Source organism: Callithrix jacchus, chromosome 19 (genome assembly GCF_049354715.1).
Source record: "Callithrix jacchus isolate 240 chromosome 19, calJac240_pri, whole genome shotgun sequence".
NCBI classification, from domain to species: domain Eukaryota; kingdom Metazoa; phylum Chordata; class Mammalia; order Primates; family Cebidae; genus Callithrix; species Callithrix jacchus.
Window position 1 is genome coordinate 24,532,223 of NC_133520.1, and position 14,196 is coordinate 24,546,418.

The 14,196-nt window shown below is 32.9% G+C and overlaps 1 protein-coding gene across 15 annotated transcripts in view; it reads right to left on the reverse strand.

Moving 5' to 3' along the window:
- Positions 1–14,196, reverse strand: part of DENND1B (DENN domain containing 1B) — a 269,554-nt gene that overhangs the window by 147,389 nt on the left and 107,969 nt on the right. For all 15 annotated transcript variants that reach the window (XM_078356772.1, XM_054248143.2, XM_078356766.1 and 12 more), the window contains exon 6: positions 3,939–4,008. In XM_078356772.1, coding sequence (XP_078212898.1) covers positions 3,939–4,008 — 70 coding nt within the window. The remainder of the gene's footprint in view (positions 1–3,938; positions 4,009–14,196) is intronic.

Here is a 14,196-nt window from a genome sequence, read left to right on the forward strand (position 1 = left end):
CAGCCTCGACAACAAAGCAAGACTCTGTTTAAAAAAAAAAAAAATACATAAATAAATAAAAAATACAACTTAGGCCTGGTATGGTGGCTCATGACTGTAATCCCAGCAACTGGGGTGGCCGAGGTGGATCACGAGGTCAGGAGTTAGAGACCAGCGTAGCCAATATGGTGAAACCCTGTTTGTACCAAAAATACGAAAATTAGCCAGGCATGGTGGCACACACCTGTAGTCCCAGCTACTCAGGAGACTGAGGAAGAAGAATCACTTGAACTGGGGAGGCGGAGGTTGCAGTGAGCCACAGAGCAAGACTCAATCTCATTAAAAAGAAAAGAAAGAGAGAAAGAAAAAAGAACTAAAATCCAGGATTTAGGATTCAATCAAACCACACTGCCAAAAGTCCAGTTATATTTGTACTACCAATACTACATTAAGTTACCTAGGAACATTCATAAACATTTTAATTATAAGGTGACGACACTCACTTGTACTTGAGACCACCACCACTTAAGGCAAATGAAAGATTTCAGCTGGTTTATCAAAATCATTAATTTTTATTCTTACAAGCTTATTTTCAAATATAGTCTATCCATGTTAGCATACTACTTGTTTCACCAAACTGGGCAGACAGAAATGTCTATACTATTTTAACTGAACTGTATTACCAAGACAATATAATTTTTAAAAATTAAATGAAAACTCAGAATACAGGCTGGGTATGGTGGCTCACGCCTATAATCCCAACACTTTGGGAGGCTGAGGTGGGCAGTTCACAAGGTCAGGAGTTTGAGACCAGCCTGATCAATATGGTGAAACCCCATGTCTACTAAAAATACAAAAAAAAAAAAAAAAAATTTAGCCAGGCATGGTGGTGCATGCCTATAATCCCAGCTACTCGGGAAAATCACTTGAACCCGGGAAGTGGAGGTTGCAATGAGTAGAGATCGTGCCACTGCACTCCAGCTTGGGCAACAGAGCAAGATTCTGTCTAAAACAAACAAAAAAAACCTTCAAAATACTATGCCCAGGAGGATACTTTGCTCCAAATTCAGTCAACAGAACTTTTAAAACATGTAAAGAAATAAATGATTGTATACTGAAAAGCTGAAAATAAGCTTTTCCTATGGAAAAAATCAGGGTAAGAAAAATGACATTCTGTCTTACAATATCCCATTTAAAAAAATTCCATCAACAATTTTGACTATGATTGCCTTTAAAACACTGGCATACAGAATTTTGTGAACAAAAGGTCACAATATCTGGATATTAGTTTCTTCTACTATAAAATGGAGATCTAAAAACTGAATATTAGAAACTTTCTAATGTATTTTTACTTATTCTGCACCTTTTGACACAATACCTTTTGCTATGGAAGACACAGTGATAGAAGATTTCCAACTGTCAATTATTACTTTAGATGTGCAGACACAGAATTACATCCAACCCAGTGTAAATGCTCTAGGAACCCACAGAATGCATCACCTAACTCAACCTGGAAAGTCAGGAAAAGTCTCTAGAGAAGTATTTGTGCTGAAATTAAGTTTGTTTCGAAAGAGTACACTAACTCTTAAAAGATAAATGTTCTACCATTAATAATTAGTGAGTGGTCTGTAATCTTGATAGACAACTGTGTAGAGATATGTTCTGGGAAATTTAAGTGGCTCAAAATAATTAGATAGTACATTATGTGCAGCAGATGAGTGGAAGCAGATTAATCCAGAGAGAAGGTCAGAAGCCAGACCATAAAGTTAAACATCATGCTGCTCACAGTTTAAATTTTATTCTACGAAAAAGAGGAGACGGTGGAGAGATTATAAGCAGTGGAATAATCAGTTTCCAAAAGGTTCACCATGAAAAGAGTGGTATGTAGACAAAGAGTGTGTCTGAAATGCCCATAAATAGTATCTAGAAAAAAGAGAACCAAGAATATAACATAAGTAACACCAAAATATTAGGTGTCGATGGAGGAAAAAGGCCCAGAAAGAAGCTGAGTTCATAAGTAAAACAAAGAAGAGACAATGTCAGGGCAGCCAAGAAAAACACAATGTCAAGAGTGAGAGGGACCAAATAAGAATTTAAACAGCTAACTAGAGAATAGAAAGTATACCCTAAGTGAGAAAATTAATAGACAATAGCCATTATAAAGAATTTTTAAGATGCATTTTATTTCAATTGAGCTGTGTCAAATAGCATAGCTAATATCTTAGTAAATTAGCTCTTGCTAAAAACCTCAAAGTATGGCCAGGCTTGGTAGATGTGAGGCACAGGCAGGAAGATCCTGTGAGGCCAAGAATTTGAGTCCGGCCTAGGCAGCACAGTGAGATTCTGTCTGTGCAAAAAATTTCAAAATTAGCTAGTTGTGGTGGCACATGCCCATAGTTCCAGCTACCTGAGAGACTGAGGTGAGCAGATTACTTGAGTCTAGGAGGTTGAGGCTGCAGTGAGTGATGATCATAAAACTGCACTCCAGCTCTGGGCAACAGAACAAGACCCTGTCTCCAAAACAATTTAAAAAAATGAAAGAATAATTAAGGGAAAAAAATTAAAAATTATTATCTGAGAGAAGTTTGTTCATTCAAAAGCAAACTTCAGCTTTTGTTTCTATTTTTAAGGAAAAAAAAAAGCATAAAGACTTTTATTGAGAGCTAAAACTATAAAATTCTTTCAAGAAAACTTTAAAACATTGGATTTGGTAAGATTTCTTGGATATGATACCAAAAGCACAGGTAACAAAAGAAGAAATAGATAAATTGAACTTTATTAAAATTAAAAACTTTTGTGCATCAAACAATACTATCAAATGAGTAAAAAGGCAGGCAAACCATGCATTGGAATAGAATACTTACAAATCATCTAATAAGAAATGAATATTTGAATATATGAAGAACTCCTACAATTCAACAACAAAAAACACAACAAGATTTAAAAATGATCAAAGGACATGAACATGCCTTCTACAACTTTTGACTCAATACCTATTTGCTATTAGAGACACAGAGATAGAAGAGTTCTAACAAATACTTCTCTAGAGACTTTTCCTGACTCTCCAGGTTGAATTAGGTGATGCTTGCTGTGTTCCCAGAGCATTTACACTGGGTTGTAATTTTCTGTCTGCACAACTAAAGACCTTTTCTAAAGAAGACATACAAATGGAAAGTAAATATCCAATAGCACTATTCATTAAGGAAACGCAAATTAAAATTCCAATGACAGAACACTTTGCACACACATTATCCAAAAAAGAAAAGAAAAGAACAAGTATTGGCAAGATTGTGAGGGAAATGGAACCCTTGTAAGTTACTGAAGGAAATGCAAAACAGTATTGCCACTGTGGAAAATGCTCTCATGATTCCTCAAAAAATGAAACACAGAATAACCATACTACCCAGTAATTCCACTTTTAGGTATATACTCAAAAGGATTGAACCCAAAGGCTGGAACATTATTTGGACAAACGTCTTCATAGCTGCATTATTCACAATACCCAAAAAGCAGAGGAAGCACCCCCAGTGTCTATTGATAGATAAAAGAATGAAAAACTGTGGTGTATTCATATACAGTCTTAAATTCTGACACATGCAACAACATGGATGAATCTTGAAGACATTACGCTAAATGAAATAAGCCAGTCACTTAGCAAATAAGGACAAACACTTTGTGAGTCCAATTACATGAGATACATAGAGTAGTCAGATTCATACACATGATACTATGGTGGTTGCCAGGGATGGTGAGGGTTGGGAGAAATGGTAGATATTGTTTAATGGGTATAGACAGAGTTTTAGACTGGCAAGGTAAAAAAAGATGTATGGTATTGATGGTTGCAGACCAACATTAATGTACTTAATGCCACAAAACTATACACTTAAAAATGGTTAATATGTTAAGTTTTATGTTATGCTATTTTATCACAATTAAAATATGGGGAAAAAATAGCTTACCAGTTCCTTAGCCAAGTAATCTGCAAGAGTATTTAGAAGCTTGTAATACACTTCAAACCAGGGAAGGTAACTGCAAAAGAATTATTTAAAAATGTATAGACATAAAATTCAAAACAAGCAGACAATATAAACAATTTATTTTAATTCAAACATATTAATCCTGGAAGTCAAAAAAGAACTATATCCATTTTCTTTACCTCTTCAGTGAAGTTTTACATATTATTTATTATAAGTTTTCATAAAACAAATCAGAATCTAGAGTTCTATTTAAAAAGTTGTCCATTACATACTTCTATTTTATATCAACAATATCTAAAATTATTTTCATGGTATTCAATAAAAGCATGCATAAAATAAAAATTAACCATTGTAAAAAAATCATATAAAAACTAATTTTAAAAAGCTTTTAAAACAACAGATTTCAAAATTCCTTTTAAAATGTTACTGGAGTATATAATACAACAGATATGTTTTTAATAAATTCTTCAGAAAAGATGTTTAAGAATGATGGCAAATTTCAAAATAACTCAACACAAATATCAGAAAGACTATCTAAAAATTTTAAAAATTGCAAATGACTTACATATCAATACCAAATATAATTCAAAATTTATTTTAATTTGTTGTGCTAGATAAAAGTATAATCTTTATGATAGCTAAATACTAAATCTAAAAATCAAATAAAACAAAATCTATATTCCTTCTTAAAAATTAAAATATTAGTATATTTTAAAATGTCTGAAGATTTTAATGGTTAACTATACATTTTTCATGTAGAAAAGAGGAAATCACAAAATACACTGTTGTTAATTATCAATTAACAAATACTCATTACTTTTCTTCAAAGCATTAGTTCAACATGCTACTTTTAAAGAGAAAATATTGTTGTTGCTTTTACTACATAATTGTACACAGATTAAGAGTATATGCACAAAACATAAAATTTTAAAATCAATAAGTAGAACATAAAAAACAGCATTCTAACAAGATTTTTTTCATATAATGTCTGATTTGTTAGTGACTATGAATGATGCCTTTCGAATCAGAAACTGAAAGCAGTAATAAAAGAAGTTAGGTAAACTACATTATCTTTACTCAGCAGAATATTATAGAGTTATTTAAAATGATAATTACAAATACTAACTAATAATATGAAAATTCCTATGATATTTTAAAATATCTACCCAACTTCTGGTTAAATCGAACATATTGGCTGTGTGCATATATCTCTGTGTCCTCTGGAAATAACATAAAAATGACAATACATGAATAAAAAGGGTATAAATTAATGAACACAAGCAAAATGAGGGAAAAAATAGCAATGCAGGTGGATGACTTTGTAAATATGGTAAACAGGGAGGTAACAGCAAGAGAGAGGAAAGCAAAACCCAAATGCCATTAGAAAGGACAAGGACCAGCAGATGTTCTCTGCACAGAGTTCTGAAGGATTGATTTAACAAAATCTCAGAAGAAAAAAACCCCTGAAGTCCTATTTTCTTGGAATGAAACCCAACACTATACATGCAATGTTTCCAATTCAGTTTAATACCTTCCTTTTGAATATAAATTAACAGCCAACCACCAGATATTTGAGGAAATACAAATATAAAATCATGTTTATATTCAACAACATAAAAGGAACTACAAGTAAATATAGACAGTACAAACAGCTGAAGAGAACTCCAAAACTCAAGTTGAAGTTTAGTAGCTGAATTATGAGCAGGAAGCTATTAAACAAAACTCAACTTTTTAAAAAAGTCAAAAAAGAAAATTTCAGACAGGAAAAAAGAGCTTTAAGAAATTCTAAAGGCTAAAAAAAAACTAAAGTTAATGGAAAATTTAGATGATAACTCCAGAAAAATCCCCCAGAAACTAGAATATAAACAAGTAATACGAGAAAAAATATTAAACTATTAAGCCATCAATGTCAACTATCATAAAGCTATAGTCATTCCATAAAGAAAAAATAGAGGAAATAAATGAATAAAAGTTTCATTTTAAAGAATTACTGGAAATTTTCCCAGAACTTCAGACATGAGTCTCTAGACTGAAAGAGTAAGTGAATGAACAGCATAAAAAATGTGCCAAACCAGAGTATCACTGTAAAATTCCAAAACAAGGGATAGAAGAGTGCCTAAAATTTTCCAAAGAGACAAAAAACAAGCAACAAACAAAGGGATCAAGTTTAAAAATGTCATCGAACTTCTGAACAGCAAAGCTGGAAGTCAGAAGATAACGCCTTCAAAATACAGAGGTTAAATTCTTTGCACTCAAGACTTCTGTGTCTAGACAAACAATCAAAGTGTGAGGACAGATTAATAGCATTTTCAGTCAGGTAAGGACTCAAAACTTCACCTCCTATGACATCCTAAAGGATGGCTAAAACAAAATTAAGGAGATGAAAAAAAAAAGGAACACATGGATGTAGGAGGCAAGAAAACTAAGATCATGGAAGAAGTGAAGTCCTAGGATAAGAGTTGTGCAAAGGCCTCTAGAGCAACCGGTCCAGACTGAAACAGTAATGAAGGCGCTAGGAGGGAGATGCCAGAACAGGCTGCTTACAATAAACACACTGCAACTTTGCATGGAAGCCTGGAAAAATCTGGATAGGTATGAGACATATCGGTGATCGTTTTGGGGAATTGAAAAGTTAGAAATTACTATTGGTAATCTCAATTTTTCTATTTAAATTATTCAACTCTTGAAGCCCTAGTTCTTAGATAAGGCTATTCTACTACATTTATCCTCTACTTACAAAAAAACCAAAAACCTCACAAATTACTAATACTGTTATATTACTAACTAAATATAATACAAATCAGCACATCATAGTTTCTGCATTCACTATAACTCAAAGAAACAATATTCATGGCAAATCTTCTAACAAGACACATAATCTTTAGTTTAGAGCATAATTTATTTCATTTGTAGTCATTTCAAACTCAAATTTCAATTTTTAATAGCCTGAAGAAATTGCTATTTCCAGACAATTTCAATGTGTCATGTAGTCCAAACCTAAAAATTCAGATGAGACCTAATCTATTCAAAGAAAGGTGCTGGTCTGTTTCTATTCTAACTCTCAAGGAGCTTTAGATAAAGCAAAATGTATCGGTTGTTGGTGGCTGCATGCCTACCTATTAATGGTTACATTGTCATTTCACCTTATTCAAATAAAGTGAAACCTTTGGTAACAATTTTTCTTTCCTGGTCTACTATAAAACCAAAATACATACGTGTGTGTGCGTGTGTGTGTGTGTGTGTGAGAGAGAGAGAGAGAGAGAGAGAGAGAGAGAGAGAGAGCACGCGCGCGCATGCACATGTGTGTATGTATACAATAATTATGTTATTAGAAAATAAGATAATGTTTTTCTTTCCGGACCAAAATCCTTAACATTTATTTCAATGTTCTGGCTTTCTAAAGTTTATATTACTGTTTTTCACTGGTTATCTTCCCCTTTCAATTTCCTTTCAAATTGCAAAGGCATATCAGAACCAAATTTTTCATTAAGAAGCTAATTTATACAAATAAACATCATTTATCTGTAAGATTATTTCCTTGTCTTTGAATAAATAATTGATTAATATATTCAGGTTACTTTAAAAAATTTAAACAGTGCTAGACATTTTGGTATCTACATAATTATTACTGTTTTTCACATGTCCAAGAATAATAAGCTTTATTGAATTTCATCCTGCTACCAGGCTATGACTTAATCTATAAATTAAACTAATACTATTTAGAACTAAGGTTTACCCTTATGGGATATTTCTCATAGTCATCTCTAAGGCCCCAAAATGCTTTATTATTTATTTGGAGAGTATAACTCACTAGTTAGTTATATGTCCATCTGGGGGCTGAGAACAGAATCTAAGAATCATAGAATTTATGTGTTAAAAAATTGGAAGTGCAGGAAGTAAAGTTACTTAAGCAGTAACAATTTGAATGACAGTGTGCTAGGTACTTACATGTATTATCTTGTTTAATTCTTACACTAATGCTTTGATACATACTTGACTAAACTAAGATAAAGCAACTTATCTAGCGTCACAAAGCTATTGAATGGCAATCTTGGGATTAGAACCCTAATCAACCTGACTGAATAATATATGCTCAGGGGTCTACCACAGATAGCCTATCACCCTATGCTGGCATGTATTTCTATACAGTGCACCTCTGAATAAACATGTTCAATGACCAGGCATTTCAGGCAGCTAACTAAACGGAGACAAAAATCATTCTGTTGTAATCTTAAATTAGCCTACCTATAAGTTCTATGCACTGAAGCAAATTCTATCTTCCAAAATTCATGTTTATTTAACATTCAGAGCACTACCTTTATGACTTTTAAATTACAGTTTGTTCATGTGGGCAAATTTTCCAACAAATAGAGATCTATTTAACGTGATTCTTTTAATTCACATTTTGTTAAATCCTTCCAATTTTAAATTTGGCATTGCTTCTGTGTTCATCACTGTGGATAAAAATTTTGAAAAGGATATGGCCAGCAAACGTGTTCAAGATGCCTCCCAAAATAACACAATTTATCAATACTCTATGAGATTTTAACCTAATCAAAAGATACAATTGTATCATCTAACCAACACTTTTCTCTATACCCAATTTGTCTGTGAAATATTAGAAGGGACTCAAATTTCAACTACAGCACTCCCTTATAGATCAGCAGGTACTATGACCGTAATAAACCAAGCCTAGTTATAAACGATGCTCTCTTTGTAAACATGTACTGGCTCTCAGTGATAACTTTCTCCTTTTAAAGAGTACATATCATTCATATTTTTTAATAAAAACATCACAGATAAAAGTGGAACTACTCTATAACACAGCCACACTCCTAGAAATAATCAAGAAAGCGAGGAGATTTTCTGATGTAAATAAACAACATCTACAACAGAGAGTGCAAACTGACTATTTGCAGGCTGCATCTAGCCCAAGGGCATATTTTGTTTGGTCAATACTGTGTTGTTTAATTAAGTAAGTTGCCAACTTCCAAATCTGAGATAATTCACTGTAAAAATCTGGACTTCTTGTTCCTCTCAAAAAATCAAAAGAACTGGTAGCATTGGCCACACATATTTCACTGTGCAACAAATGCCTAGAGCTGAGTTATGGCTTCTGTCTTTGAATATGGTATGTACTATTCAGATCACCATACTTAGCCCAGCTCCCTATTGTTAGGCACTTAACAGGTTTCTCTCATTTGAGTCCCCTACCTGGTCCACATAGGAAACTGAATTCACAACTCCGATAAGAATCAACTTCTCAACAGGAAATCCTACTTACTACCCACTTTCTTATCTGACAAGAAAATGATCCAGAGTACACAAAGTAGTCCAGTAATTCCAATTTGAACTAAACTCTTTGTAGACTTTAAGTCTAAATATATTGCAAAAAACATCCTTTTTAAAAAAAAAATGTCCAAAACTTTTGAAACACACACACACACACACACACACACACACACACACACACGAAATACTGTAAATTATACAAGCTTATGTGGCTAGGATAGGAAATGTTATTTTCATGTCTTTATTTTGAGGTTGCTTAGGTAATTTTCAAACAATATATGTTCAAAGCAACTAATTTTAAACTGATTATCAATAAGGTAAAATGTTAAAATGGTTTTCACTAAACTTTATAGTCCCAAAGACAGTCAAAATCTGTTTTCTTACAACAGACCACAAAAATCCTAGGAAGTTAAAAAATTACTCAGCATATTGTAATAAATGAATAAGATGTTTTACTTGAATTTTAAAAACTAAACATGTAACTTCTTTAAACAAAGAATAACTGTGACTCTCCTAGTCTTGCCAACATATATAAATGTAAAACATTATAAGCAATTATTTTAAAACAAAGTACAGGAGATGAGTTAAAATTTAATTGTCAGATCACTTCCTTAATTTTCTGTAAAGACATAAGGCAAAAGAGAGAGAGATACATAAAGTCATGAATCCATTTTGTGGTAGAAAGAAGACTTCCCCCACACTTCTACTTCCACCATAGAGCTGATAAAACGTTTACATTCAAAAGTCAAAGGTTAAATAATGGAAAGGAAATGTTTTTTGTCAAACAGTCAGGTAACCACTAAAGTCTAAGTGATCAGCAGGAACCTAACTTAGAGTAATCAAATAAAACTAAGGAAACTGCCTTTCCGTAGGAAAACGTCTAATGTCTAGAGGCTGTTTTTCTGTCTGGAAAATTGACACAAAATGTGTAAAATTGAAACATTCTGCTTCTAAGGGATTTGCCCAAAGGAAGAGTGTGAAAGCTTCAAGTTTGGCATGAGTTAAAGGGGGGAAGGGGAACTACAAAGGCCCTAAACATAAATCTGTCTTGCTTATTGGAGTATTTAATTTTGAACCCTTGGCGACAATTTTATAGTTGTAAAATTATTAATCAAATTAGGTAAAAAAGTTATTTCTTGTATTTTTGCCAGCATATGAAACTATTCTAAATATAAACAACTGACAGATTTAAATTAGTAATATCTCAGGACATTTATGAAATCTTGTTAAAACTATAATAGACATGTCATAGAAAGAACTAAAGAATAGAACGGTGCTCAAAATTAAATATCAACTTTTATATTAAATAGGCCTAAATTCTAATATTTTTTCTAAAAGGTGAACAAAATAAATAGAAATCAAAGAAATATACTAACTTTCAAATCTTGTAATGGCATAAATCCAGGAGAAAACGGACACATGGTTTATATAGCATGATGTGTCATTTTCTCAATTGGAACTCTGAGGTAAATCTAGATTACGGTAATTTCAAGTCCTATAATAGCATCATCCTGGAGTAGATAAAAGGGGCTTTAAAGCCTTATATACAACTTTTCTAGCTTAGAACTCTAAGGACTAGAATGGCTTTTGGTTTGATTTTCATTTTAATAATGTATATACATCACTAAGCAGACCACTTGGCTATGGTAAACAAACACTAAATGATGTTGCTGTTAATTAATTGCCACTTGGTATCATTAGGATCAACAGCTTTAACCTAAAAGAGTCTCTGCTAGTCAGGAAATCCAAACAAAATTATTTTATGCTATTTCTAACAAAAATATTCTATCAATTTACACTGTTTTATTTTACTTTGCTAAAATATCTTAAAGCTTCTTAAATGTATAGCATTTTAATTATGTCTACGCTTTTATAATGACCTAAAATATTTTAAACTGCTTAACATCAATAAAAACTCAAAAGACATTCATACATGTTTTTCTTTTACAATTTTTAGATAAAAAGACAAATTCAAACAATAGAAAATAACTCACAAATGAGAAGATTTTTATGAAGTATATTTTATCACAATAGAAAAAAAAATTAGTGTTTAGGATATTGGAAAGACCATAGGAAAAACATCAATTAATTTCTATCCAAGAATCTTAATTCCTTTGCTACTGACAATGAACTCTGGATAATAAAGCCATTATTATCTCACGATAGAATACCTACAAATGGAGTATGCTTCAATATAAAGGCACCAACTGGGCACAAAAGACAGCTTCAAGGAGAAGGTTTTAAAAATTTTTAATATCCAAAAGTCATGACACATTTCAGGTAAAGATACAAGAAAGTGATTAAACATAACCTATAATTAGAAGGGATATATTTTTGTGTGAAATCTCAACTTTTAAGCAAAGAAAAAACAGAAATGAACAATTGTCAGATTGTATGTGTAAAAATTCTAGGTACTTAAGGAGGATAAAATGAAAGCCATTGATGAACTGCTTTAGCTGCATTCATTTATTTTACAAACTGTGAATAAAGACTACAGTTAATCATTTACTTTGACATTCTACAGAAAAATTCGTAAATGTATCTTAGCAAATCTTTTAAAAATAAAACTAGAACTGAATACCAAAACATAAGCAATGATTATGTGTTCACAAATATAAGTGATTTTTATTTTATCTTTTAAACTTCTCTGGATCCTCCAATTTTTCTATAGCAAAATAAGTTATTTTTGTTATCAGAAAATATGAGTAAAAGCATATGCCTATATCTTGCTTATGCAAGTATTTTGTCATACTTCTCAATAAATTTTGACCCTATTAAGTACATGAATTCTAAATGCCAGGTCACTCCTACAAAACTAACTGCAAACAATAAGGCCTTGGCCAGCTACCCATAAATAACTCAGAAAACAAGCATAGTTGATCTTCTCTCATATACTTCTGGAAGCAGCACAGTCTGTTATAAAGGAAGCTGGCTTGTAAATTAAGAGACCTGACTACCCTAAACCACTGTATGAATAGTTCATTAGATAATCCTACCTTCCTTTTCCTCCTAAAATTATTAGTTACTCTAAGTCTTGGTTTCATAGTGAAATAAGAGAAACTAGGCCAGGCACAGTGGCTCATGCCTGTAATCTCAGCACTTTGAGAGGCTGAGATGGGTGGATCGTGAGGTCAGGAGTTCAAGATCATCCCGGCCAACATGATGGTGAAACCCTGTCTCTACTAAAAATATAAAAATTAGCTGGGTGCAGTGGTATGCACCTGTAGTCCTAGCTACTCAGGAGGATGAGGTAGGAGAAGCTCTGGAACCTGGGAGGTGGAGGCTGCAGTGAGCCAAGATTGCACTACTGCACTCCAGCCCAGGCGACAGGCAAGACTCCACCTCAAAAAAACAAACACAAAACAAACAAACAAAAATAAGACTTTTTTCAACCACATCTTAAGGGTACAGTAAAATTAAATAACTACTGTTAGAGGAGGAGAAAAAAATAAATTTTAAATGTAACAGAATTTCTCCAACCATCTTACAAATCATCCCTATCTGGCTCATTTTGTGTTGAAATTACAAAAAAAAAAACAATATCTGGCTGGAAGATTGTAAAGCCACCCCGTCAGCAATATTTTTTTTCTTTAAATTCCAATTTTCAAGGACACAGAATAAAACTGTCCCATTCCCATTCTTAATTTGCTAAATCACCATGATCACCTGACTGGTATAGAGTACCTATACTAAATCATACTAATAAGATAATTTCCCATCCTGAAAACACACGCATATTTTACCTGCAAAAAATGATCTAGCTGGTTGGGTGCGGTGGCTCTCGCCTGTAATCCCAGTACTTTGGGAGGCTGAGGCAGGTGGATCACCTGAGGTGGGGAGCTCAAGACCAGCCTGACCAACATGGAGAAACCCCATCTCTACTAAAAATACAAAATTAGTCGGGCGTGGTGGGGCATGCCTGTAATTCCAGCTCAGCTGAGGCAGGAGAATCGCTTGAACCCAGGAGGAGGAGATTGTGATGAGCCAAGATCATATCATGGCACTGCAGCCTCAGCAACAAAGAGTAAAAAGCCTTCTCAAAAAAAAAAAAAAAAAAAAAATCCTACTAATTTTTAATATAGTACCTATAGTTCCATATTTATAGTTTATTATCTATATAATAACATCTCAAAGTTTTAGAGAAGGAAAAAATTGAAATGATTTTTGCTTATGTAAGAAGTAGATAAATGCTGAAGCATAAAAAGTAAAAAATAATAGAGGGTATATCCTTTTAGACTTTTTTCTAAGTACATACACTCATATATTAACCTCTAAATATTTATGTGTTAGCTATTTCTTAAAAATACATATATATTTATATACATGTGTAACTTGTTCTCTACAAACATAAGAACATCCTATAAACATTACTTTGAAATTTTTCATGTTACAATAGATTATAAACATTTCTCTAAGTCAGGGTGCATATGTGTGTAGATTTTTTCTAATAGCAAAAAAAAATTGTATTAATCATCCATTTACTTATTCAATAATTATCTATTAAATCTATTAAAAATTATGTGCTAGGTACTATTGTAGACACTGGGAATATGTAAGTAAACAAAAGAAAAATCCCTGCCCTCATGGAGATAACATTCTGGTGGGAGAGAAAGGAAGGGGTTGTGGGACAGAGAGGAGGTTTGAAAATGTACCATAATATACCTAATCAATTCCTATTGAGAGGCATTCATGTTGTCATTACTTTTATTTTATTTTTATTTTTGAGATGGAGTTTCGCTCTGTTGCCAGGCTGACGTGCAGTGGTGCAATCTTGGCTCACTGTAACCTCCGCCTCCTGGGTTCAAGTGATTCTCCTACCTCAGCCTCCTGAGTAGCTGGGATTAAAGGCGTGAGCCACCATGCTCAGCTAATTTTTGTATTTTTAGTAGAGACAGGATTTCACCATGTTGGCCAGGATGGTCTCCATCTCTTGACATCATGATCCACC